We start from the raw sequence: 27,825 nt of genomic DNA on the forward strand, positions 1-27,825 counted from the left end.
AAAGAATAGAAGGTGCTAACGACAAAACAAACACGGATCTCTCTCGTGTGCGTTTCAGCTGCAGAGCAGAACCACCAGATCCAGACACCATAATGACTATTGTAAACATACAACAAAACCACGGTCACTCTTTTTTTTTGGGGGGGGGGGCATTTTCTGCCTTTATTGGAGAGACAGCACAGTGGATAGAGTTGGAAATCAGGGAGATGGAGAGTGGGGATTGACATGCGGGAAAGGAGCCACAGGTTGGATTTGAACCTGGGCCACCCACTTGGAGGACGATAGCCTCCATACATGGGGCACGCACACTAATCACTGCACCACCAGCGCCCCCAAAACCACGGTCACTCTTAAGAGACCAGAAGCAAAACTAAACCCAGTAAAAACTCAATATTTACCGCTAAGATAAATATGGGAAGATAAAAATAAACGAGACAAACTCAAGGTAAAGACAACGCTATCTTCATTTCATATAAAACATTAAAGCACTTGAATGAGGACAAACAGGGCTGTTCCTAAATCCTACATTTGCTGACATATCGTATGTATAATATATTGATAACTTAATACTGCTTTACTGTCACAGGCTCTACTTATGAATCATGAGAACATGCAGCTCTATTAGCTGGAAGCTAACCCACAGAGTCCTGTACCAAACGCACACCTCAAATATTCATGTTTAGGGTTTTCCACGTCTGCAGAGATGAAAGCACATGAAGACGCTCAGGGGGGAAATCCTCTTTAACCCCTCTATAACAAACCATCACCGCCTCAGCACTGAAGTTTCCTGAGTATCTTAGTCTTCTCTGTGCGGCCTGTGCTGCTCAGAAATAGGAAGAAGTCTTAATCCTGAAGTTTTATTTGAATTGATGCACCTCTCCACAGTGAGAGAGAGAGAGAGAGAGAGAGAGAGAGAGAAGCGTTGTGTGTGAGAGGCCGAGCTAACCTCTATCAGATGGAGTTAAATTGCGAGCAGAACTGTTCAATCACAGCAGATCTGCCATCCCTCGCCGCATGGTTTTCCGATGAGGCAATTGGAAAAAAGCTCCAAGAATAGGTGATTACAGACGGAGCGGGAGAGAAGGGGAGAGAGAGAGAGAGAGAGAGAGAGAGAGAGAGAGACCCCTGCTCACTGGATCATGTGCTCCAACAACATGCTCATGTGCACATTAAAATATGTCTCAGTTATTCAAACATGTGAGCGCGCCCCCCCTACTTCAGATCAGAACCACTTTGCCTACAAATGAACATAAAACACTTCAGCTGTACTTAATGCTTTCAGCTCATCACACACACCGTTTCCATGAACACAACTTTTTCTGTTTAAAACCTTTTCTAACTCATTGTTTTATCCAAAACATTAAAACAAATTCTGGGTATCAAACTTTAATTTATGATTCAAATGCGTTTGTAGCACCAAGTAGTAAAAACTTTGAAGTCACACAGCTGGAAGAGAATACGATGTGCTCTCTTTTAATTTAAAGTTTGAACTATTTCATTTATGTTGAACCTTGTATTGCTGCTGATGTTTCACAACACCTTTCAAAGAAATAAAGAGTTTCTTTTATTGTGAAAAGCTTCTCATATTTCAAACAGAACCGTTACAAAAGTGAATGGTTTAGTATTTTATAAGTTTTATAGATTATTGTTTGAGGTGCATGCAGCCTTTTACAGTGTTTGACTTTGATCAGTCTGTGGGCTCGACTCACATTGTGTAGAAATAAAAAGACTGAAGTGAGATGAAAAGACTGAGAATGTTTTCTTATTTGACATAACAGTTCTTGATTTAGTTTAATTTTGTGGACATAATATGCAGTTTAAAACTTAAATTGCAATAAAAATGTATCTTTCAATTCTCAGCATATCTGAAAATATTTTAAATCTCTCTTAAAAGCCTCTGGTGATTCCCAGTCCTAGTTTCTTCTGTTAGTTTGACTTGTGTCTATGATGTCGTCTTTTTTAATTGCTGGCCATTGAGATCAAATTTCAGCCAATCACAGTTCACTGAATGAATCAAACATATCTCAACGAGTAGTTGAAAATGTAAGGCAGCGTTTTTAAAAGGATCATTCAGAAACATATTAGGTCAAATCCATTAAAGGCTTTATGACGAAATAATAAAACCATGCATGGTACTTAAAGAGAAACATGTAAGCCAATGAGATGACAGAGCTCCCCTCTCTCTCTCTCTGCACTCTGAAGTCATTTTTAAAAAAGTGCAGAAATAATGGAAGCAGCAGAAACAGGTTGAAATAAAGGACTGAACGACGGCCTGAAGGTCAGTGAGAGTCTATAATTATTGGATTTTTTATGTTCTTCTTAGCTCATAAAAAACATGAATCCAGTCTGACTTACAGGCAGGATGTTTGGCTCTGTTTGAGGTTTTCACATTCACAGTGTTCTGGTTTTAAACTGGTATTAAACCAGTAACTCCCCTCGTAAAAAGATACGGCTTCTCTTTAAACCTTTAGGTAGCTGTACCTGATACCCAGTGGCTAAAAACAGAACCCAAACCTCTTTAAATGCACCCCCCCCCCACCTGAAGCCCCCCCAAACACACTCAATACGGACACCACACACAGGAACAATCAATAGGCTCCAAACAGCCGCCTGTCTGTGTGGAACGCCACGGGCTTACACAACTCGTACTGTTACTCAGCACAAAATCTATTTCTTCACATGACCTGTTCGTACAAGCGGGCCGTGCTGGAGCGAGAATCACTGCTGAACGGAGGAAGGCCCGGTGGCTCAGGTTCTCCGACGCCACACACCTGCCCACAATGACTCAACTCTAAAGCCGGTTAAACCGCCTCAGTCGTGAATCACCATGAGTTATACGCTGGTTACGGGATCTTCATGTGGTCTTAATTCATCTTAAAGTTAAATTATTTAACATTTCTGAGGATAACTTTGGTATCATGTTCTGGATTTGTTGATTGGAGCTTGTGCGTTGGATTATTTCAGGCGGACTGAGACAGTATGTCGGATTTGAAGCCATGCATGTTTACAGACTCCTGAGTCGTAAATCCAAAATGACATCAACGCAGGACGCAGAAGTGGGAAAGGGGAAGGACTCGATATTAGGGCTGGGAATCTTTGGGTGTCTCACGATTCCATTTCGATTCTTGGGGTCAGGATTCGACTCAGAATCTATTTTCGATTCAAAACGATTCTCTATTCATGATTTAAAGTCTATTTTTGAATTAGTACATACTTCAGGATCTTCTCCAGTCATCTGTGAGACTGGCTGAATTTATTGCTGCTCCATTTGGTATTCTGCTGAGTGAAAGAGCTAGCCTTAACACTTAGCAGGGAGTGACTGATTAGCCCAAAAAAAGTTATGAATCTATCTAAAATCTCAGAAGAGACTTTGTCAGACATTTATTTATGTTGATTATTGTGAGTTTGCTCTCAAATGAATGGATTCTTCTTGTTGTATTTTCTTACTTGTATACGACACCTCGTGGGCCAGGAAAATATTTTTATCCAACAGAGGGACGCAGTAGGGGAGCAATAATTTACAATTGGGGGGAGATAAAATATGGACACAACAAATCTCGCTTGACTCGTGTGATACAATTCTAAAATCAAAGATGCCAAATATTGATAATCATTTTTTTTACAGTTCTCGAACCAGATTTCTCTGCCAGTTTGACTCATCCCATTGCATCACTGCTTCATGACCCTCAAAGCCAAGCCTCCCCCTCAGGTTTTGAACCGACGCCATAGAGTAGGTAGATGCTAAAAACAGAGGTCATAAAAAGCACAGACTGAAGGAGTAATTACAAAAAGCAGATGTCACAGTATGAGTCACACACTCCTGCTGATGTCGGCCTCCAACACTTGTTGAGTCTCTGAATTCAACAAACATGAAATCCTTGACTGGGAGGAGATAAAGTACGGAGACTGTAGCCGAGGTATTGTGAAGGGAACCGTGTTTACTCATCCTGCTTTCTGAACGCCGCTCTATCTTCAGTTGGAATGATCAGCTGAGATTTTAATAAAAGCATTACATTTTCATTAAAGGTACAAACATAATCCACACTTTATCCAGAATGCACATCTGCACTGTCACAGAGATTAAATGTCATTTTCATCTAATCTCCTTTTATTTTATACAAATCCTTCTGTGCCACACTTTTTTGCTTTTTTTCCCCCCCAAGAGGTCAATGCAACAAAGAGTAATTTATTAAAAACAAACAGGGATGTAACAGCTGAAGATCTCACGGTAGACTCTCAGGAGTCTACAGTAAGGGCTCACGGCAGACTCACACACATTCAGGTTTGAGCTCCATAATAATAGCGTCATCGTTCTAAGGAGAAATGAAACTCCATTATGCTAACATCAAGCAGGAAAAATTATCACCATTTAGTGTGCAAGGATGTAAACAAAGTACTGAACAACACGAGTAGCTGATGTCAAAAGAGGAACCTATGCGTCCAAACAAATGTCAAGTTATTAGCGTTCATCCTCTGGAAGCTACGACTATCTGAAAACTATTAGGACAGTTGTGGAGATAATTCAGTCTAGACCATGGATGTAGACGGTCAAACGTTACTGTTCATAAAACACAACAAAGTACTGAGCAAGGAACTGAGATTATTTATAAGCCACAGGTGGAGCATTTGTTCAGTTTTCCAGCACAGTGAAGGACTCACCCGTTAATCATGCTGAGCAGGCCCTCCACCAGGTGGGCGAGGTACGAGACCTGGGCGCTCTCGTCGGGGAAGACGGGCCCATGCATGGAGGCCAGCTGGGCCAGGCACTGCAGGGAGTCCTGTGCCATGTCCGAGTCCTCCCGAATCTTCCTGTGCACCTGAAAGACGAGAGAAGCAAGGTCAGTCTTCTTTTTTCAAGTTGTGAAAAAATAAAAAGTAGTCTCATCGAGTAGAAGGAATAACCAGCCTCAGTGAACAAACAGTTACTTAACATATACTAGAAAAGGACAGAAGAATACATTTGATGTGGATAAACACACTTTTAACTATTTACTGAAAAAGCAAAGCAGTTTTGTTTTCAATGTTCACCTGCATTAAGAGAAGAGAAAACAGTGATGCCTCCCATGTTTCCCTTTTGATTATTCCCTTTTTTGTAATAAAGACGGAAATCTATATTGAGCATCTAGTTTGATCTGAGTAAGTGTCTTAAAGTCTCCCTGTTTTTTAATACTACTCACACAACAGGAAGGTAGCACTCAAAAGTGCCTTTTGAAATATAAGATGCCTCACATTAAGCATTAAATGAAATTAAAATAAGTACGAGAGTAAGAACGAAAATAGAAGAGGAAGCTGTTAGGGGGGAAACAGAGAAAGGAAAATCAACGTTTGAGCAAAGCCGTCTGCTTGGCTCCTCTGTTTGTTAGAAATATAAATGTAGGTGCATTCTCACAAAAATGTTCTGTTCAAATCTCCCGGCTTTGATTTGATTTATTTCACTCTCTCTTTATGTTTTCACTTTTTAGGGACGTCAGAATTATCTTTGGAGTTTGGAGTATTATTTGTGACATTAGTTAAATTTAAGTGTTAAACTTCTTGTTTTATTTGAATATTACAGAAGGGTAAATTAATACATGCGTACTTTCTTAATATAAATGACCAACAGGATACCCCGTGCACAGCCAACCTACGGTCTAAAGAGCCGCTTGTTAGCAGGAACATGCAGTGAAAAAATAAAAAACAAAGCATGCTGGGTGAACCTGAGGAAGCTGGTGGTGTTAAATCACAACAAAGTGATGGTAAAGTTATCTTCAGTGTGTCACAGATTATTGATTTATTTACACCGAGCTTTAAGTCTTTTCTTTAAGAAGTTTCATACCATGTCTGCACAGATTGTTAAAAAAAAACAGAGATGGAAGGATTTCTGCATTCTTAAAATAAATTCTTACTTTTGAATATTTTTAAAATATCTAATTAAATGTAATTTTTTATACAGTATTCAAAGTCCTACCAATTAAATAAATACAGAACACCAGTCACCAGATTTCTGCGAGCCGAAACGAGACATTTATAGGATTATCCCATTTAAAAAAAATATCATTCATTTAAGTAAAAAAACAAAAAAACAAAAAAAGGACTCTCGTTACATGTCGCTGAGCTTCCTAACTGCTTACAGTAACCAGCGGTAGTGTTCACCACAGGTTGAATGGATAGCCGTCTCCTGCATACAAAATCACTGCAGCCACCTTTTATTGTAAGTGTATACTGTTTCCTGAAAGCCAGCGAAAAAATGTCTTACTGATATGAGTCTGTGAAACATGAGGACAAAATTCAAGACCTTTGCTTTTTAAAATTAAATCAACAGAATACCTGCTTATGCTTTATTTTAGGGAACAGAGTTAGATAATCTTTAAGACTTTTTCTACCACTGATGAAACCCTGAGATAAGACTGATTTGTCTCCTATTTGTCCAATAAATGTATTACGGGGCGTTGGTTGGAAAATGGCATCTAAACGGACAGCATTGATTTTGCGCTGATGCCATAACATACTTGCATGCTTCTTGTTATTGGCACTACATTACAGATCAATCGTAAAGAGAATGCAGCTTTGAAATCAAAGTCCCGGGCACAGAAGGAAAAGGTGAACCTGTGTGATCCTCCTGTCAACACTTTTAAAAACAGACCGGCAGATACAAGGCGAGGTGAATACTGTACTCACTGGTGTAACCCAGCAAGCAGAGACGAAGCGAAGAACGGATTTTCTTTAGCACAGTCGGTCTTCAGACACTGTGACCCCGGTCTCAAACAAATACTCACTGAGCCCGTCTGAGCCCACAGACAGCCTCAATCAAACCCAGAGTGGAAAAAATCTGGGGCAAGGTCTACTCGATTCAGTCTCATAGCAGTCCAGAGCTCTCGGTCAGTTTTGAGATTTGGGGTTTTGTTCGTTCTGAGCTGTCACACTCCAGCAGAAGACGAGACATTGTTTTTTTTCCAACTGTGCACACAGACATACACACGCAGCAAGGTAGCAGCAGTAACAGCGCAGCGAGTCATCACAGCCTCTCAGCAACATGTTTCCAATAACGGTAAAATGCGGACGTCTGGAGCTCAGCTGCGTTCCTCCTGTGAGCTCTCCCTCCTCTGCGAGTCCGAGCCCTTTTTTTTCCTTTCCTCTTCTTCTTCTTCTCCTGTCTCTTGAACTGTCATCCTCTTAAATCCAGAGTGTCTTCACCGGCTTCACACACTAAGCCAGCGCATGACTCCATCGCAGCAGCAATCAAACTTTCAACCTCCCTCTCCTTGTTGCTTCTTCTTCTTCCTCCTCCTCTCCAGTGCTTTCCCCTTCTCACTCCCTCAAACCCCAAAAATTCCTTCCTGCTGCCTCTCCCCTCTCCTCCTACCCTCTCGTCCCTCTCCCTGCGCTCTACAGCTGGGGTTCCTGGTTGGTTGTAAGCCACGCTTGCTGGAAATCTTGGAGATCTCAGATGCTAGCGTAGCGTAGCCACTGTAGTTTTCAGCACTGCTGCTGCTTCCCTCTTCCAGAGCGTGAAGTCATCCTCTGGAAGAACTCAGTGAGAGGAGGAGGAGGAGGAGGAGGAGGAGGTGGGGTGCCGGGTGAGTGAGCGAGAGAGAGAAAGAGAGAGAGAGAGGGGTGGGAGAGGTAGCGCAAGGCCAGAGGATTGAGCAGCGAGCTCTGAAAAAGCAGCTGCACCAGCGAATGATCCGTGCAATGCCAGTAATGTCAGTCGCCTTGAGTCTGACTATAGTTAGAGATACACAGTGTGTGTGTGTGTGTGTGTGTGTGTGTGTGGGTTGACTGAAGGAAAGGGAACAAAAAAAAAAACAATATGGAAACATTTTGTGCATGCAGATCAGATGACAGTAGATTTTGCACGCTGATTAAACAATGGATTTAGGATCAGAGAAGCTGTTCTGAATGACAACAACAACAACATGGACGATAATGTGGTGTGTATTAAAATGTGGTGTGTATTTAATTTGCTTCATCAAGTAGGAAGAGAGCAGACATAAAACTAATGAAGGGCTTGGTGAAGTTTGATATTGTAGGAGGCATTAGTATTCTAAAATGTGTCCAGTAAAACTCCGAAAAGATCTAACCAACTATTATATAAATGTTGATTAAATGTCAATATTTCGACCAAGTATCAAAACCTACACTCACACATTCACGCACATGTTAGCAGAGGTTTGCAAGTCGTATCTCGTCCATCAAAGATAAAATGACTTTGTCACTGTGCAGTGCATCACAGTCACCAACCACAAAAAGATGTATTGGGCAGGGTTGGATTTGATCCCAGGTCAGCCCCCGGTCAGAGCAGCACAGCCTATGTACCTGCACATGTGTGGTCTCCCCTTTACGATGTCTGTGAATCTTCTCGTCCACATCAGACAGACTATAGAGTCTAATTTATGATTTCTATAATGGGCTGCTGCAAAAACGTTTTATTTTTGAATCATCCTTTCGTCACCCTAAAATGGACACATTATAGAGCTGGACAATTCAACAAGTTTAAATTTCAATTACCATTCTGTCTTCCCACAATCATGAAAACAAGAGAATCAAGATTAACGATTACTGCGCCACATGCTGCTTTGCGCCTGTTTCGTCCGTAGGTTTTGTTCCATTTGGTTATGTTAAAGCGTTTGTTGTTAAACTTCTGCCCCAAGAGTTCTTCACCACTACCTCAAAAAAAACATAGTTTATTTATTTTGATTGTACACTTCATTTATTTCTTGAGTGTTCAGAAATTGTGATCTCAATATCAATCAAAAATAATCGTGATTATAATTGTTGCCATAATCAAGCAGCATAACAAACCGGAAAAATCACATAATTTACATTTAATTTTAAAAGATTAAACCTTCCCTTTCCTTTAAACAGACACAGCCGACATTCAGTGCTAACTTTGGGTTTGGAGCGGTTTATTACTCTGTGCTGCAGACTACACGAGCTATCTCTGAGAAGATACGATAGCTTTGACAGAAGAAAAAGGAAAAGAAAAGGCAAACAAAGAGGGTGAAGGAAGATAAAGAAAAACATATGAGAGGAACTTTACAATCAGAGGAGGAGAGGAAAAGAGGGAATAAATGAAGAGAGAGAAAAGAGAAGTGGAGTGAGTTATGATATTTATAGAAGGAGACAAAGCCTGGTGTCTGTTTCCTCAGGGGGGCTCAGAGGCTCATCTTTCTGTTTTTTCAAATCAACACTCTGCTTCCAGCTTATTGTCTTTTGCTCGCTCTTTTCCACCTCCCCTCTCTCTCTCTCTCTCGCTCAGATTGGGTTACAGTTTGCCTGCAGGCCGAGTCAGACGGGAATCAGCCTGTGCTGCAGCCTCATCAGTCCCTGCACTCCACACTGATTGTGTTTACTGGGAAAACACAAACTGCTTTACTGTATGTGCTCTGGTATTTATATCTCTGTGAGGACATTAAAGACGCTGCTATCACAGTCTAAACCTTATAACATGATAGCAAAAATACAGAAGCCTTAAGCGGACATGCATCCACACTGTTTGTTAACCGCCTTGTCATGTGATAACGAGTGCTTTCTCGTTAGTTACTCGGGGTCACAATTTATATGTCAGGCATCTCCAGAGTAGCAAAGGCCGGCATGTCATGATCCGGCTCACACATTGACCAGCCTATTGTTTCATCGTCTAGATCTCCAGAAATGTATCCCGATATCGCAAGAAAACACGCTTCAAAGCAATGAGATAAACAAATGTGTTATAACGGGAAAACAAGCCTTGTATGATGAGATGTTGAGAAAACAGCTCGGTATTGGATTGTCCATTATTTACTTATTTAAGATTTCTATTGGGTCTTCACTTTATTGGATAGGACAACTGAGGAAAGACAGAATGACATATTATGGGAGGGGAGAGTGGAGGGATGACATGCAGCAAATGGTCGGAGTCGAACCCACGGTGGCTGCGACGAGGACTTCAGCCTCTGTACATGGGGGGGTGCAACATAACCACTAGGCTACCGGCGACCAGACTGTCCATTTATAGCTAATCTGGTGAATGAATATTTCATCATGATTTTGCATCAAGACTAAAAATGCTAAAAGGGTGCTACTGATGTGGTGGTGTTCACAATATGAGCTCAGCTGATTACACACCAAGACTTTTTTTTTTAGAATCCATCAAACACAGAAGTAATTGCTCACTATTGTGGATAACCTATTGCTGATTTAAGCCTTTGATGCGTTTCTTTGTCTTTGATTGTCGTACATTAAGGGTCTTTGGGTTTTAGACTGTTACTTTGACAAAACAGGCAATTTAATGACGTCACTTTGGAAAAGATCTGGGAAATTCTGATGCACATTTTAGAGTCGCAGTTTGTACAAAACATCTGTACTGTAGCTACAGAGTAACCCCTCTATAAACAACCATGAATTCAGCTTTTTTCCCGTAGATGTGTTGTGGTTAAAGTATTGGAGGACTAAAGTGTCTGTGTGTGTGTGTTTGCCATTGTGTCTGAAGAGGTGAAGTAGGTTAGTGTGTTCCTGCAGTGTTACTGGAGTGCGTCTGTGTAGATATCCATTTGATGCGATGAAATAAACCAGATGCATCCACTGATCTTGGATGAGTGTGTGTGTGTTTGCATTTGCATGCGGCTACACACTCAATCACAATTTGCTGCCGCTCTCTAATCACTCCGAGCCAAAACAGAAACAGAAAACCCTGAGAAACAAAAACACACAAAAACACAGCTTGAGTCAAAATTACAGTCGCTTCAGAGCGTGTGTGTGTTTTTTATTTTTTTCACTGTTCTTTTCTCCTTTCTCTTCGTTCCGCTTGAGTGGAAATGTGCACTCCGGTCAAAAGGTAGAACATCGACAAAAGTAGAAGGGTTTCTTTTTGAAGGAGGTCAACAATCACACAAGGTTTTCAATTTAGCACGGCCCATTTATCCCCAGACCTCTCTCTCTCTCTCCTGCAGATTACATCCACTCCTTCTCTAAATTGTCTTTCTCTGTTCTATCTTCTTCTTTGTCTCCACTGTAAAAAAACATAAATGCCTCTCCTCTAGCCCTGATTCTCTTGTTAGCCTTTTCCTCACCACCTCATACCGTTACTCTTTTTTTGCCTCAATATTTCTTCCACTCTGTCGACAAGCCACCCGCGATCCCTCAATCCCAGGAACTCAGAGGCGTGGTTGTCACCAGCTGAATGGAAGAGAGACTTCAGTAAAAGACCCTGGGGGACAGAATGACGCTCCGGCAGAATAAGCATCTTCTCAGCAGTAAAATGTCCGCTAAACGCTTCACAATTATTAAGCTGATACGTTAATGTGTCCTTTTTCTCTCAGTCTGAAGGGAGATCATGACCCTCAGGCCAATAAGTCATGAGTAATGACCTGGTTAAGTGATATATTATCTATTTATTTGTGAAGTTCCCTGCCTTTGGGAGAATTATGGGATACGCCGAAGGATACTGTCACATGAGATCTGGTGGAGTCGAGGATCAAACTGCCGATCTTCTGATTAGTAGACGTCCTGTGAGCCGAGGCCACCCTCAGTTCAGTTGTTTTATTGTCATGTCTCTCACACGTTTACTTCAATAAAAGTACAGCAAATAGTTGACCTTAGACTGTCTGCACGCCATCGTTACCATCTCCGTGCGTGTAATTAAACTGCTGCATTATGTTTTCTCTTCACCAGTATGTTCTTCTCTATTCTTTTGTTGATGTCCTGATTCTGTCAAACTTCACTTTCCATTGATATAAAAGCAATCTTTCCAATTTTAGCGACAAATAGCGCAGTGTGTTACTTTGTCCACCACTGCTGTTCTGCGTCGTTCTTTTTACACCATGTCTTGCCTTCCCTCCCCTCTGACCCTGATTGTTCCCGCTGTGAGGTTCATGTGTGAACAAACAACCAGATCAGGAGGATTTCAAAAGCAGTCCTCCTGAAATCCTCTAAAAGATTTCCAGGACTGTACATGTGAAAACAGCTTTAGTGTGCATGCACTACTATCTAAAGTACTGAAGGTCAAACTTAGCACAGTAATCCATCTGTTAGATCTGATCGATGATCTGCAAAGAAACGAGTTTGATTTAAGCTATAGTGGTATAGGGGGTCTTTTTTTAAACTATACAAAACATGCATTTGTTTAAAATCCTGGGCTAACTAGCCTTGTAACTCTGACCCTTTCTGAATTAATATCAATGACTTAGCTGCGTCCTTAGACTTCTCTTTCACCTTGTCATAAAACCCTGTTATCCTAAACTATCCTAAAAAAGAAACTAAAATATGGTCGATGATAACTCTCCAATCCCAGACTGACAAACCTCCTTGTGTCAGAGCAGACATTTACAACACAGACCAGTGAAGGAGCCCCGGAGCCAGACACCCACACACAGAGGGACCACGACTCCACGGAGCCCCTCAAACAGGGTGATGAGTGTGTGTGTGTAAGAGTGATGGGTGGGTTACTGCGGTAGTTAACAGGGGGGGCCCCTAATCCTGGGGCCAGGCTCTAATCCCCCCACTGGTATGATGTGGACTGTGACCCTGACGGCGCGTGTCTCTGTGTACCCCTCTTTACACACACAAACGCAGACACACACCAACACACAGACAGACAGACAGACAGACAGACAGACAGACAGACAGACAGACAGACAGACAGACAGACAGACAGACAGACACACACACACACACACACACACACACACACACACACACACACACACACACAGCCTGTTACCTCTCACAGCTGAGGAGATGCGGCAGCTGAGACAGCAAAGGACCCCATTAAATTGAATAAATATACAAACACACACACTCATACACACGCGCACACACACACACACACAAACACACATAAACCAACTTATATAAACACACACTACTTAAAAACACACAAACAAACTTGACATCTCATATTTACACTATCCCACAGAGACGGATATGCCCCCAACACACACAAAAATGCACGCAACACAACCAGAGGGATGCTGTTACACAAACATAGACACACACACACACACACACACACACACACACTCACACTCGGACAGCTGACGGTGCCACAGCAGCCTTACAATAACAAACAGTTGAGCTACTAGAAATACCAGAGCGGGAGATGAGACTGGACGTCTGAAAACTGAAACCAACACAAAACACATCCTGCAGATTCCAGCAGCAAAGACAAGCGACCGAAAAATGACAAATATTTTTATTCATGCCAAAGTGCTGCTGCTGCTGCCGGCCAATCAAAGGCTTGATTACGCCTGTGAGCTTTGTGTTTCAAACCTCTGATTACGGGCGCTGTTTGGAGACGGTTATAGTTATTTGTGATTGCTATGCGAATTAAGAAGAAGTCTAAAAACATACAAACGGCTGTCAATGTATGCTGATTATCAGACTATTACTGGGGCACAGAAAAAGTATGAATGATCGTCGGCAGATTTAATAACAACAACTATTATTTAAATAATGACTTCAAAACTTCAGAGTGGTTCTTGTTGGTCTGTTACTGCAGTCACATCAGCTACATTAAAAGAAAAACTATAACCACCAAAGAAACTGTCAAAAGTGTTGACCTTCTGTTGTTTCATCATCATTTTCTTTTTGGTGTTTGTCTGTCGTTTTTTGTCTCCTTCTGTGTTTTTAATTGTATTGTTCTGCCCCATGGACAGCAGCACTTTAAACAGCTGTTGCTGGATTTTTATTTTATTTTGGGGGCTTTGATATAGAGAAGAGGATAGAGAAGGAAAAATGGATGAGAGAGAGGGGAATGACATGCAGCAAAGTGCCAAGCGCTGGAGTCAAACCCCGACCGCCTGTTGGAGGATGATAGCCTCTGTACATGAGGCGCCAACATAAGGCCGGGCTAGCTGGCGCAGTAGCTGTTGCCATTTTTAAAAGTGCTTTATAAATACATTTGATTTATTGATTGAGATATCCTTGATGTTAACGCAGAAAGAGACTCCTGAGGGTTTGTTATTCATTCATCATTCATTCACTGCATTTCAGGGTTTGTTGTGCTCATGATGAGTATGCAGTATTAAGTCGTGACTGTTGTCCACATTGCGTTAGATTTGTTAGAAATGTTTAGTATTAGCATTAACACTAATTATAAGTAAGGTAAAGCAGAATTTGAGAAGTTTAAGTGACGAATGCTGCAGCAACAACGAGGCACAAAATCATACTAAGCTATTAACCAAGGCCTGACTGATATGAGATTTTTGGGGCCGATACTTTAGGGAGAGAAAAAATTGTGATGTTGATATATCGGCCGATATCTCTCTTCGATCTTTGTGGATGGATAGATAAATTAAAAGATAGATATAGATATATATTTTTTTTTTTACAGTTGAACAAAAGTCTTTATTGGCCAGAATAACAAGAGTGCACTGAAACTCATTTTAACTTTTTAAAAAGTTACAAGTTTACAATTATGAATAAAACTATATAAATATAAATAATAAACTTGAATTGAGTAAAGCTAGTTATAGCAGAATATAGGAGATAAAATTTGCTGATACCGATAGTCACATGATATGCTATCGGCTGACGTCATCAGCTGGTGAATTAATCAGTCAGGCTCCAATATTAACGATACGGAAATACAGGAAAGAGCAATAAACGTATTTCTTAAACAAGCTTAGTAAGTGGGCACTAAAAAAAATATCCATGTTGTTTCCACATTTTGTTTTAAAGCTTTAAAATCACCTAACTAGGAAGATCTACTTCTCAACATCATGAAATGGGACCATTTTGTTAAGAATGGGAATATATTATTAGTTCTGCAGCAACATTACAGGAAAAAACTGGCATCTGGTCTGATTATTTACTCTGAACATAAGTTATTTATATGATTTTTTAAATAATAATAATTACTATCATCACAGATTTTCTTAGCTGAGCTGTAAATATGCTTAATCATCAAACAAGCCCACTAAGCTAAACAGTATCCAACTTAAGGTTTGTGTGTAATGTCCCGCAGCTATACATGTAAGTGAGCAGACGAGGATTTGTGTACGTGCATTGAGCTATAAAAGTAAAGCTGTGTTTAAGTCAGAAACATGCAGCTGACAGAAAGAGTCAGAGCAGCAGTAACAGAGCAGCTTTTGACAAATCTCCTGGAGACACAAAATGCAGAGAAACAGGTAGCAGCAGGCAAAAGCTTTAGAGGACAGGACTGTTAGGACATGTAAAGCTTTATGGAGAAGTGTATCAGATGATGAAAGAGGAGCTAGCTGACCGGTTTGTTCCACACTTTTGTCCCTCTCTCTCTCTCTCTCCCTCGTTTTCTTACCCAGCGTGGGCCGTCTCTTAAAACACACAAAGTCACTGCACGAACAATACACATTCATTTCACAGGGCGGTCCAGTGGACAGCTTCACAATAACACAACCTCAGTGCAAAGCACCAATAAATCCACTTAATGGTGCATCGAAAAACCCACTAAACTAGTAAAAACTTAGCATGTGCCAAAAAGACGAGGTCAAGTGAGCCAACATGAAAAGGCAAACTGTCTGTTTGTTTATCATAAATAACCCACCATGCAGAGCGCGGGAGGGAAAGGGTGTAAGAAGAGCACTGTAATGGAAATGTACGAGACAAGAAGGCCATCACTTTGGATCTGAACGACGACCTCCCTGACAGGAGAACCTCCATGGATGGAAACAAACGCACAGACACAAGAGTGCAGAAAACAGATAAAGTGAAACATACAGTAACGTTCATCAGAGTGCATGAAATGATCTGCAGGTTTAGTCGAGTTAATTTGATCTTTTTCCTTCATTGTTATGTAGCTTTGATGTAAAGGAGGTTTGATTTTGCAGGTAAAACAAAGACAACAGTCTAAAACCAGTGTGACCAGGACAATGTCAAACTTACTTTCAGGTTTTAACAAGATGTGTGACAATTTAGTCAGTTATTTAAGAAATCATTTCATACAGTTCCTGGTTTATTATAGCCTATTTATATCAACTTCTCCCTGGCCCGGAACAGGAATTCTAGAGCAGCGTTTTACCCGGAAAGTCTTGGCAGTGCACCGCTTGTTTCTCAGATAAAGCAGCTTAACCGACAGCATTGAGCTCAATGTAAAACGGTGTACTAGTTTAAAGACATGCTGCTACTAGAGTCAAGTATTGTTTTGGAAACACATCAAATATGCAATTTTTGGTGTGTTTATTAAAGAGTAAGAAAAAAATGTGACAGGAGGGAGAGTCCTTCTTTCCACAGTGCCAGTTCTTTAAGATACAGACAGAATCAAAGACATGATAGATATCAAATCTTTTGGCATATAGGTAAGTATAAGTGACAAAACTTTGAGCATATTTAGTGTGAGTCCCACTACAATGTGTCTTCATGTGTACACCTCAGTTTGTTATTCCTGCCCTGTATAAAAGAGCGCAAGTTGACATATTTCATAACTGCCAATTGAGGAATAAAGCTTTTATTGCCTCGCACCAAGAGTGTTAAAAACATCAATGACCAAAGACACCAACAAACATACAGGACAGAACATAATGACATGCAAGGAGATCAGTAAATATGCATTTATATGATTACTTGTAAGGAATATCACTTGGCAGGTTTTTGCTTGTTTTACTGTGCTTGTAATCTCGACGGCATTGGAAATGAGGGAAACCTCAGTGTCATTTTGAGAATCAGAATCAGCTTTATTGGCCAGGTATGCTTAAACACACAAGGAATTTTACTTTGGTAAACTGTGTTCTCTTTGTACAAAGGTATGACATTAAATATCAACAATAAACACAATAATAAACAAATAAGCAAGGACTAATAAATAAAGGTTTGAAATTAAATGAAATGAAGTGCAGAGTGCCAAGATCATGCTGTCCAATCAGAGCGTGTTGAGCAGCTGAATGCTCCGTGCTACAAAGGATGTGATGCAGTATACCTGTGTGAGTGCACTGAATGTTACAGTAACATTTAAACTCTAACATTGAGCAACTCTTAAAAGTTCAAGTGACTACTTTCACGTTTTAGTACAGAATGATGACTCTAAAATTCAAACAATGAGCCACTTTTGAAAATCAGAAACCCGCAGAAGCTCTTAAACTGATAAAAACATGAATGAAAGATGGGACACTCACAGTGAAGAAGAGGTCCATGATGCGGGTGTCCAGCAGCGCTTCCCTCCAGGTCTCTGTGGGCTTGAGCAGGACGTTCTGCGTGGCCTCGAACATGGCGATGTAGTGGCGCCCCAGTGACCCGCCGCAAGTTAAGGCCAACAACAGCATGAAGAAAAGGAGGAAGAAAAGGAGGAGGAGGAGGAGGAGTGGCACACTCAGACACACCAGCTCCCGTCACTAAGCTCCCTCTCAATGGGTATTTTGGTCTCTGTGTTTCAGTCTCTGGTTTTGCAGCAGAGACTTGTTACTCACTTGTTCTCTGGCTTTCCCTCTCATTAACACCATCAATCTTGATATTCTCACCCTCCCCTCGTTGTTTTCTTGCCCTCTTTCCCTTCTCTCTTCCTCCTTAGTCAGCTCTTCATCTGCCAGTTTTCAACCACAGAGAAACTCTTTCTCACCCTCTTTGTCCACTTCTTCTCTTCCTTCTGTTTTTACAACTTAACCCTCTGACTCGCCTGGCTGACTCCCTCTTCCCCTCCTTGTCCTCTTCTTCACCTCTCTTCCTACCAGCACTCCTTCCTCCTGCACACTCAGATTTCTCTCCTCTGCTTCCCCAAGATCTTAAAACACACAAGACTCTCTCTCTCTCTCTCCCTGCAGCCAGTAGACACTGTGTTGCTCTGCCTCTTTGTCCACTCCTCTGCAAGATGTCCTCGAGACTTTTTGCTGCCCTGTAACCCTCCCTCTCCCTCCTCAACCAATCAATTTGTCTCTCCTCATGACTGCTTTCTAAGACCAGAGCAAGACACTCTGTGTGCACCCATAACACCGTCTCTTCACTTGAAACTTTCCTCCTTTGTCTCTCTCTCTATTTCCAAATGTCTCTCAGCAAAACCATCACGCTCTGTTCTAAAAGCAACAAAAGCTTTCTCGTCTTAAATGGTTTTCCAAAAGTCCCTTTCCTCCACACACACACACGTCTGTCTCTTTATTTAAGAGTCTCCACACACCCACAAGAAGCTTTTCCACAAACCCACAACAGACACACACTTTCTCCCCACGCAGCCGCAACACTTCCTGTCCTTTTTTCAAAACACATCCGCGACATGTTTTTTTCCCTTGCTCATCAGAAACAGTGCTGTTAAAGCGTCTTCAAGATGACGCCTTTCTCACTGCTCACCCTTTAGATGCTCTCACTCTTTCAGAGGGTCTTACAAGCACACACACTCTCTTCTCACACCGCCAGGGTTTTAATGCAGGCCTTGATCAACATTAAAGGCATGCTCTTTCTTCACCAATTAAGTTTCTTTTCTTAAGTCAGCTAATTTTTCAGATTACTGACAACAAACAAATTCACCAAAGAAATCCATCACATAAGAGGATTCTTTTACTGATTTTGTCCTCCGGAATGTCGCCTCTTTTCCCGACTTTGTTTTGGGGAATTCTGACATACGATGGTCGCTCTCACATTCTTCTTAGTTTCCTTCTTAAATACTCAATCAGAAGATTAATCAAAGCAAAGCTCTCAGGACATTTGATCACATTTTTATCCAGTCAAATACTCCTTTCACCCCTCATGAAGTAGTTTAATTTATTTACATCACATCATAACTTGACACTACTTTAGTTAGACTAGTACACATTAATTTGATCAGATTTTTTTAAATGGATATAAAATGAATATAATGTTGCTTAATATAACTTTGTCTGACAGCAGTCCCAAACAGAATGCATTTACTTTACAGTCCAGTTACAAAGAGAAGCAGGGAATCATCAGGGAACTCATCTAGGATCTCTGAGGAGCTGAATAGAAGTGTTTGAAGTTATGATCCTTAATATTCCTCTGCTGTTATTCTCAACAATAATGGTTTTTCATTATAAATATTTTCTGACCTTGTTTTGTTAAAACCCTTTTGGGCTCTACAATATTTGAAGGAAATGTGCAGATGAATATTCTTGTTCACCTGGTTTACAGTGAAAGGTAAATATTTTAATACATTTTGTATCACCTATTAACATGAAGAATATTTTTTTTAAATAAAATTCTAACCAGATTTTTGGGCACATTTCAAGATGTAATATGGGCTTCAAACATGTATTTCTGAAAGACTGACCATTGGTGAGTCAGCTGTTTTTTTACAAATGTAGGATTGTTCCTGGCCAACAGAATACTTTTATAACTACAAAGTAAAACATCTACTAGAGTTGTAAACAACAAGTAAATCTATCATATCACCCCGTTTCTTGATGATTTAATATTTTCTACTTTCCAAATGTTTTCTTGTATTCTGTTTGATTGTTAATGAAAAGTAAAAATCTAATTTGACTCCTTTCATCGTCCACACTCAAAGCGTATGAGTGGCCGGCGGCTCAGTGACAGCAGAAGGTGGAAACTTCTGGAGGAATGTCCGATCAAAGCCAAACAGCAGCAGAGGCCGGCGAGGTCAGACATTCCTCTGACACCAGCCTACAGTCACTCCCCGAGCACACACCCCACCACAACACACCACACCACACTTTTCGGCACAAAAGTTGGCACCTGTCTAAGGGTCTGTGGGACCGTGCGTGTGTGTGTGTGTGTCCACTGCTTGGCTTTCGGGCCTTGTTAAAAATAGTCGTGGTGAGGACCTCTGCCTGAACCTTTTTGAGGGGAGAGGACAAGAAAAAGGATTGGAAGAAGGGTGCTATAATGTGGCAATGTTCATCTTTATACATGAAAAAAATGCTCCTTCTGTGACACCTTCAAGCACTCTTGTCCTGCTAAATGAATCAACTGTCTTTGAGTTCACAAACTCATCCACATAAGTTGGAAACTTAACCAGACTGTCTCTTATCCTGCACATCCCTTAAGTAAAAGACAGGGGAAAAAAAAGACTGGAAAAAGTGGGACTGACCATGACAGAGGCCGTCTCTGCAGGGAGGGACCACCTCGGTGACTGAGACTGAACAAACCCTTCTCAGAGATCATATGACTTCCACAAAACTCACAACAAGAGACCTCAGGAATGATAACTACAGGATTACTTTGACTGTTTAGCTTAACTTCACAGAGACAAAGAATGGATGCGACAGGTTTTTATGCACACAGTTTTACATAAAAAGAGAAAAATTTGAATTTTATAATGTAGATGAATGGTCTTATTTGTCCAGAAGTACACCAAGAACACCTTGTACACATCATCTTTAGTACTTACAACTCAATTTGATAACAACTAAATCTGATTACTAAATATGAAAAATTCAAAGACTTGTAGGCGGCATGCTGGGAATAAACAGAGGTTGTCTTTGAAAGAGCAACAGGAGGCTGTGCAGTAGAAAAAATAAATAAATAGAGAAGACAGTCAGTAAACCCTGATCAACAAATACACAGATTCTCTATTGTATGTAAGAAACAAGAGATATGTTTGTGTGCAATTTTCCACTATTTCCACCGAGTATCACAATGTTTCTATCACCATTAAAAATCAGGCAGGATCCAAAGAAAGTCAAGCAAAGTAAAGCACATTTGCACCAAAATATTTTTTCCTTAAATGATGCGTGAGCTCCAGTACTTTCTTTGGATCCTGCCTGAGAGCAGGAGTCCACTGAATTATATTTTGAACGTCTAAGGTCCTTCTCTGAGAGCAGCGACGTCCATTTATGAAGCGGCTGAAGCACCAGAGTTTCCTTCTATGTTTCTATCATCATAAGGGTCTTCTAAACACAGTATTCTCTATGCATATTACAGATAAGGCCTAACGGAGCGAATCGCAATGTTTGTTTACAAAAACTCTGGTGCAGCTCCAGCCATGCAAACTGCTTTTTCTGGTTGTTTACAACGCACGCTGTAGCAGCAGACCGTAAACAAACAAGAGGACAACATGAGGTTAGCCAGCATTTGAAAGCATAGACTCAATAAGTATACTACATGTCCAATAGTGGTCCTTTCTTCAGAATGTGGTTGAACTATTTAAAGAGAAAGGTTTTGTTCTGACATCATATAGCAGGAAGAGTACGCTGCTGCATGTCAATGAATCTTTGAGGAATATGCATTTGCATTTGTAAACAACTCGAGTAGTATTATCTTTCTCAGAATAAAGAAACACCTGGAACTATTTGAGCATTCACAGATATTCACAGTAGACATAAAGGTTTTAATCATAGACTGTATAGAAATATGGACATAGTCTCAGTGACGTAGCCCACTGAACTTTTGAAGCCCATCGTTGGTGGCCATGTTTGAAAAACTGTCTTAAAGGAACTTAACGTCAACTAAGTAGGCAAGTTATTCATCTTAGCATTGATGCTAACTACCTGGGCCACATGCAAAAGATAAATGAGCAAGGGGACGACCAGGTGTCTGTCAGTGAAAATGTGTTCCTGACAAACAGCTACATCAAGACCCCCCTATCACAATGATCTGCAACGTCCCTTATTATGAACATCTCGTATCCGTCATACACTCAAAAGGGATGAGTGATGAAGAAATATATCACCTCCCGGTATAATGTGTGCCCTTGAAAAGAAAAGTTTTTAACCAAGCTTTAAACATGTTTATTCCTGCTGTTAAAATCTGGAGTTTAGAATGGTTGTGTATGTGACTTTCGGGGCTTTTGCAGTCAGCCTCAAGTGGACACTCGAGGAATTGCAGTTTTTTGCACTTCTGCACTGGCTTTATATTTCAACACTGAAGGTTGCTTCTTGATTTAAAGATATTTCAAACGTATGTGTAATCACATTATAATTCTAACTGTTAGTTGTTATTAGTCTTATGTAAATCTTCTTATTCCCTTGGTTCAGATTAAACATTCAGGCATTGTTAATGCAGCAAATAAATCCAGAAAGTACCACTTTTATTAAACCTTAATGTAGTGAACGGAAAAACCTGTCACCTAAATAAAGGTTTAAAGTCCTTCTCCAAATTGTTAAGAGTTCACTTCAAGCGCTTGAGTTCTGAGAAAAATCTACTTGCCGAGTTGACAAGCGGATTTACGACTTCGACCATGCAACCCACACTGCCTGAAAAAAAAAAAGAAGAGGGAAAAAAAGAGACTGCATATGTGTGTTTGTGTGAGTGAGTGTGTGTGTGTGTAGCGCACATGCCTCCAGGATGAGTAATGTTCACGGAGTGACTTGGACATGTGGCTGTGGTTTGGTTGGGTTTTTAAAAGACCTCACCTGCTACTATCTCAACCCTTCCAGCAGGCTGCAAGAATAACTAATGTGACACGTCAATTTTCCACTGGAAAGATAAGAGGGAGTGACGGATAAACAGGCGCACACAAACACATAAGACTGAGTGACAACACAACCACGCGAGTGTAAATCACAACACCAGAGAAGAGATTCACATGGATTCTGTTGCCAAATTTGCAGCCACACAGACGGATAAACTCACAATGTAAAAACTTAATTAACACCAGCCAAATGAATGTCAATAAAATGCTGCCAGTCATAACTGCCAGGAGAAGCCATTACAGTATTTTAAGATTAATTCCCTGCCCTGATGTTATTTTTCTATTTGACCAACACAAGCCGAACACGTTTTCACTGACAGACACCTGGTCGTCAACTTATGCCTTGGGCAGGTGGCCCAAGTAAATGGTAAATGGACTTGAGCTCGTATAGCGCCTTTCTAGCCTTCCGACTACTCAAAGCGCTTTTCACCGCATGTCACACCTACACATCCACACCCATTCACACACTGATGGCAGAGCTTGCTATGTAGTGAGACGGTCAGAAGTAACTAATCACATTCAAAAGCATTCAAACACCGATGAAGCAGCGGGAGCAATTCGGGGTTAAGTGTCAATCCCAAGGAACCCTCGACCTTCCAGTTGAGAGACGACAACTCTACCAACTGAGCCACAGCCACAGGTAGTTAGCATCATGGCTTAGTGGTCCACTTCAAACCATGGAGAAGCCTATTTGTAATAAAAATCTGTCTTGCCTTCATAGGCTGAAATTCAGAAAATGCTGCCAAGCAGAATCTCACCACATGGCTGCTGAGTCTTCTTGAATGAGTCTGAACAATGTGGGTCGTGAAACCAAACAACATATCACATCAATGCCTCATTTTTTATCTTGTCATCTTTGTGGGTTTGTTCATTTAGTAACTGCATGCCAAAAATATAGACTAGCTTTAAATGACACTATTGAAACTTGCAGACATCTTGTTCAGTGGATTCACAGATTCAAAGTCACTTTGCCACAAACCTTTTATTAACTAGACAAAGAGTTTACAGGCATGCTTAAGCTCTGGGAAGTGTTACTCTGAGCTTCATGCTACTGTCAGCATCCTAAAGTGCACACAATGATAATGCTTAGAATGTGCAGATGTCCAGCATGTAGGAGACTTGCCAAGTGGAAGTATAGCATGTTAATAGCATGCTATTATTTTCTCAGGCCCTGAAGGCTCAAGTAAGAAGAAAAATAAAAGAAGCTGTTTGCAAATCCGTGTGCACAGATTTGTAGTCTTTGGGAACGGTTGTCTTAACTGTACACACGGATTAAAAAACAAAAAAACAAACGTGGGAACCGAAATTAAAACAACTTTTTTTTTTCTAACCTGGACTTTAACATGCTCTGTAGGCATTTGTACATCAGCACACTATACAAAACACGCTTGAGGCTCGAAGATAATTTGATAGTTTATGCAGGTCTTTGATTGTGATATAAAGAATTAAACCTAGAATTCTGCATTTGTGTTGATATTAATCTTTATTCTAAGATTGTTCAAGCCATGAGCAGACTTACATCCATACATTTTATTTTACTCCGTTTTCCCATCATGACGAGTTTTTTTTTTTAGACTTTTTATACTATCTATGATTAACATAACAGAGATTGTATCATTTTACCCCATGTGGGATCGGAATATTGAAGTATTGAGGAGTTGTTTTCTTGAGATGGTAAATGGACTTCAGCTTGTTTAGTTCTTTTCTAGTCTTCTGAAGACTCAAATCGCTTTTACACCGCAAGTCACTCAAATCGCTTTTACACCGCAAGTCACTCAAATCGCTTTTACACCGCAAGTCACACCTAAACATTCACACACTGATGGTAGAGGCTTCTGTGTAATGAGTCCATCAGAAGTAACTAATCCATTCATACACATTCATACACCACCGACGAAGCAGTGGGAGCAACTTGGGGTTAAGTGTCTTGCCCAAGGACACAACAGACTTGTCCCTGCAGGACCTGGGGATTGAACCCTCGACCTTCTGGTTGAGAGACGACCGAATCTATCAACTGAGCCACAGCTGCCTCAAGATCTTAACTTTCTCAAGATAACAGATGTATGTTGTTTTTTCGCGATTTCAAGAAAACAGCTGACACTGACTCATTATAGGAAAGCCAGAGTTGAAATCCCTTAAGTACGGGCAAACAGAGTAAAATAAAATGTTTGTATGTATCTCCACTTAGGGCTTTGATAAGAGAGATAAATGCGTGTGAGCAAATTCTGGACCAATTCATTAATTTAATGTGAAGCTGTCTCACTGAAAGTGACCATCATTGTCACCCTGATTATGGTGCCAGATGAAAAATCAAGGAATTATCCTTTTGATTTACCCTTTTCACATTTCCAGAACAAGGAACTATTTTATTTTTTAAAGGTTTATTTTTGGGCTCTTTGTGCTTTATTTAGAGACAGGACAGTGGATAGAGTCAGATATCGGAGAGAGACAGCGTGGTGAATGACATTCTAACCCTGGGCGCCAGATTGGAGGACTACAGCCTCCTTACATGGGGCGCACATTATCCACTAGGCCACACCTGACATTATTATGTTAACCTGCCTCGTTAGTCGTTAATGCGCTCTGCAATTACACGACTAAATCTATTTAATTATTGCTAGTCTGTTCAAAAAGTCTCTTGTAGCAGGTTTTGTATGTTTTAATGGTTTTGTCTTACACATGATGTGATCACTTAGTAGTTGATGTCTCATTGTTAAACACCCCTGGTTTATTTTATCAAGTCTCTCTACAACAGAACTAATCAGGCTTCACGTTTCACATTCCCAACTCCTCCTCACCAGAAATTTGCAGACATAGCACAGAACACTTTGCAGATCAATGCGATGGTATCTTCATAAACCACTTTAAGTAGATAATCTCAGCAATCTGACAATTTTGCAAGCCTGAACGTCCTTCCTGCCCAAAGATTGTGGCTTAGCAAGCTTCTCCTGTATCCTCTATTCATTATTGTTGATCCGGAGCGAGGATGGACCTGCTGCTGCAGGAAGACCGGCTGAGCGTCTGCCAGCCGCCGGCGCTATGCTAAGGCGCGTGGTTGGGTTTAAGCAATATATCCTGCCTTAAGTCTCTCCTGCCGCCTCGCCATGTGAAATAACAGTCCAGGAATACCTCCTCGGCGGCCTCACCCCCTCCCTTCCCTTTTCCATTTCCTTCTACTGCTTGGACACCCATCTGTTAGGACAGCAGTTGTCAATGATCTCTCACTTCTGAATTAAAACATGAATCAATGATGCCACTCAGTAAGTTATTGATGAAGACGGCAACTCAGACCTTACAGAGATGATGTTGGTGAACAAGTAAGTTTTCCTTCCACATATCTACTTGCAGCAACCCCACTGTTCATCCCATATCTACCTGCTGAGACTAAACATTGCTTTCCTGACAAAGAGCTGATTTGGGCAGTCAAACACACATACAGTAGTTGTTGCAGTCCTGGGGGACCAGTGACCTAGTGGTTAGTTTGTGCGCCCCATGTACAGAGGCAAATCTGACCTGTGGCTCCTTTCCCGCATGTCATTACCCACTCTCTCTCTCCAGTTTCCAACACTATCCACTGTCCTGTCTCTCTAATAAAAGGCATCAATAACCCAAATCAAATCATTTGAAGAAAAAGGTTCAGTCTAAAGCTGGAGGGTTGTGACCCAAAAGTGGGTCATGGAGCGGTTTTCAGTATGTTGCGAATGTGTGCCTAGAAAAAAAAGTCTGTGAAGCACTTTTTAGATGTGTTTGTGTTGTTCCACTTCTTTGGCATGTCACATGTTTTGTACCGTCTGAGGGCCAAACCGCACCATTTTTTATTTAATAACTCTGATTAGTTGAAACATATCTCTTCTGCGGGTCCTGAGGCTAGACGAGTTGAGAACCTCTGGTCTTAAGTACTTGAAGGTCTCTTGTAACGCATCTTATAAATCACTCAAAACTCAGACTATCCATGCACCAACTGTTTGTCCATCAGTGTGTCACCCGTCTGTACTAACTCTTCCACATGTGTTTAGACAGCAGTAGTTGAAGATTCTCCATACAGGTCAGGGCCAAGGAAAACATGCAGCATCAGCTTACACACTCCAAATCCTAACCTTAACCTCGGGGACAAAATGCCTATAAATTGACCTTTGAACAGCTAATGACAATACTGAGCCAGGCTGAGGGAGAGTGTGGGGCTCCTCAGCACAAAAATAACTGACCTACGCGGCTGCTCGGGGGTTAAACGGTTTCTCAGAAAGTTCATTCTACTTTTATTAAAGTATCAATCCAGTGTCTCAGTACAAGTCAAGTCAGGGACAGAATTTAAGACAGAAATGCCTCACTGGAGGAGGCGAGATAGGCCATGCTTTAATTGGAAACAACTTGAGTTCTAGTGAGCTGATACACCATGAAATCTACACATTCCTCGCTAGTGAAGAAAAGAACAGATGGGAGAAAGCCGGGGCCTGGACGTTCAAAAGTAGTCCAACAGGTTTACAAGATTTAATCAGATGGGATTCAATCTTGAAATCAGTGTTGTTTAAAAAGATTTTCAAAAGGATTACAGAATCGAGTACGCTCAGGTAATCCAAGTTTGTTTATACGGATAAAAGTTTGTCTTGTTCAACCACTGAGTATGAATGGGATGAATTCAGACAGGATTACAGGAAAAAATTCAGAGAACTGTTACCATGTCCAAACTATAGAACAGGCAGCTGATATCAGGGTCGTCACCACACCAGATTTTCAAACCCGGATATCGATACCTGTCCATACAAGTATCTGGATGATTCCTTTTGAACAATCAGGTCAAAGACATGAAATTGTCTTTGAATAATTTGTCTTTATTTAGTAGCAAATGCACATTCCCCCACATGCCATAAACACCTAAACCCATGGAGGATCTAGATATGTGGTCTGATGGAACAGAATGGAGGCGGCAGGGCAGGCATCTATCTGTCAGCTCAAACAGCCATTTACAGCACCTGACTGCTGCCACTGCCTCCAGGCCTGACCGCGACCCCCACTCGAGTCGAGCGCAGTGTGGAGTGACACGGTGTCATACAGACGCCCGGGGAGCGTGTCTCCACCAGATGACACCAGAGCCGGGGGGGGGGGGTTCAGACAGCGGCGAGGACAGATGACACGCATGCCGCTCGTTTCTTTGAGGGAAGGAGGCTGTTTTAAAAAAGGGTCCTTGAGCCGCTTAAGGAGTGTGCGGATCCGTCTTTGAAAGCGGCGGCGGCTGTCAGCTATGCAATCAACGAGAGGCCCCCCGATACAGATGCTGGCACGCGTTAGCGTCGCATCCCACGGGCACGGGCATGTTGTGACACTTCAGACAGGCAGCCACGCTTATTCAGGCCTCCCAGCGGTCTTCATTAATCTGTCGTCCTTTTCAACAAAAGCCCCGACACTTGTGTTCTCACATGTACGCCAGAACTTCAAGGAGAATGATTAGAGAATTTATATGCTATTCCTGTGGTCTCAGACAACTCAACATCAAGAAACCAGAGAGCTGCAGCTTTATTACTTTGAGAATGCCTCAATTAATTTATGATTAATGGACCTATCATGACTTTAAAACGCACTAAATT

At 41.2% G+C, this 27,825-nt stretch overlaps 1 protein-coding gene across 1 annotated transcript in view; it reads right to left on the reverse strand.

Moving 5' to 3' along the window:
* Positions 1-27,825, reverse strand: part of xpo4 (exportin 4) — a 53,967-nt gene that overhangs the window by 15,775 nt on the left and 10,367 nt on the right. Inside the window, exons 7-8 of the mRNA XM_061053525.1 lie at positions 17,046-17,158; positions 4,660-4,817 (exon numbers count right to left, since the gene is read on the reverse strand). Coding sequence (XP_060909508.1) covers positions 4,660-4,817; positions 17,046-17,158 — 271 coding nt within the window. The remainder of the gene's footprint in view (positions 1-4,659; positions 4,818-17,045; positions 17,159-27,825) is intronic.

This window comes from Labrus mixtus, chromosome 13 (assembly GCF_963584025.1).
Source record: "Labrus mixtus chromosome 13, fLabMix1.1, whole genome shotgun sequence".
Taxonomy (NCBI): Eukaryota; Metazoa; Chordata; class Actinopteri; order Labriformes; family Labridae; genus Labrus; species Labrus mixtus.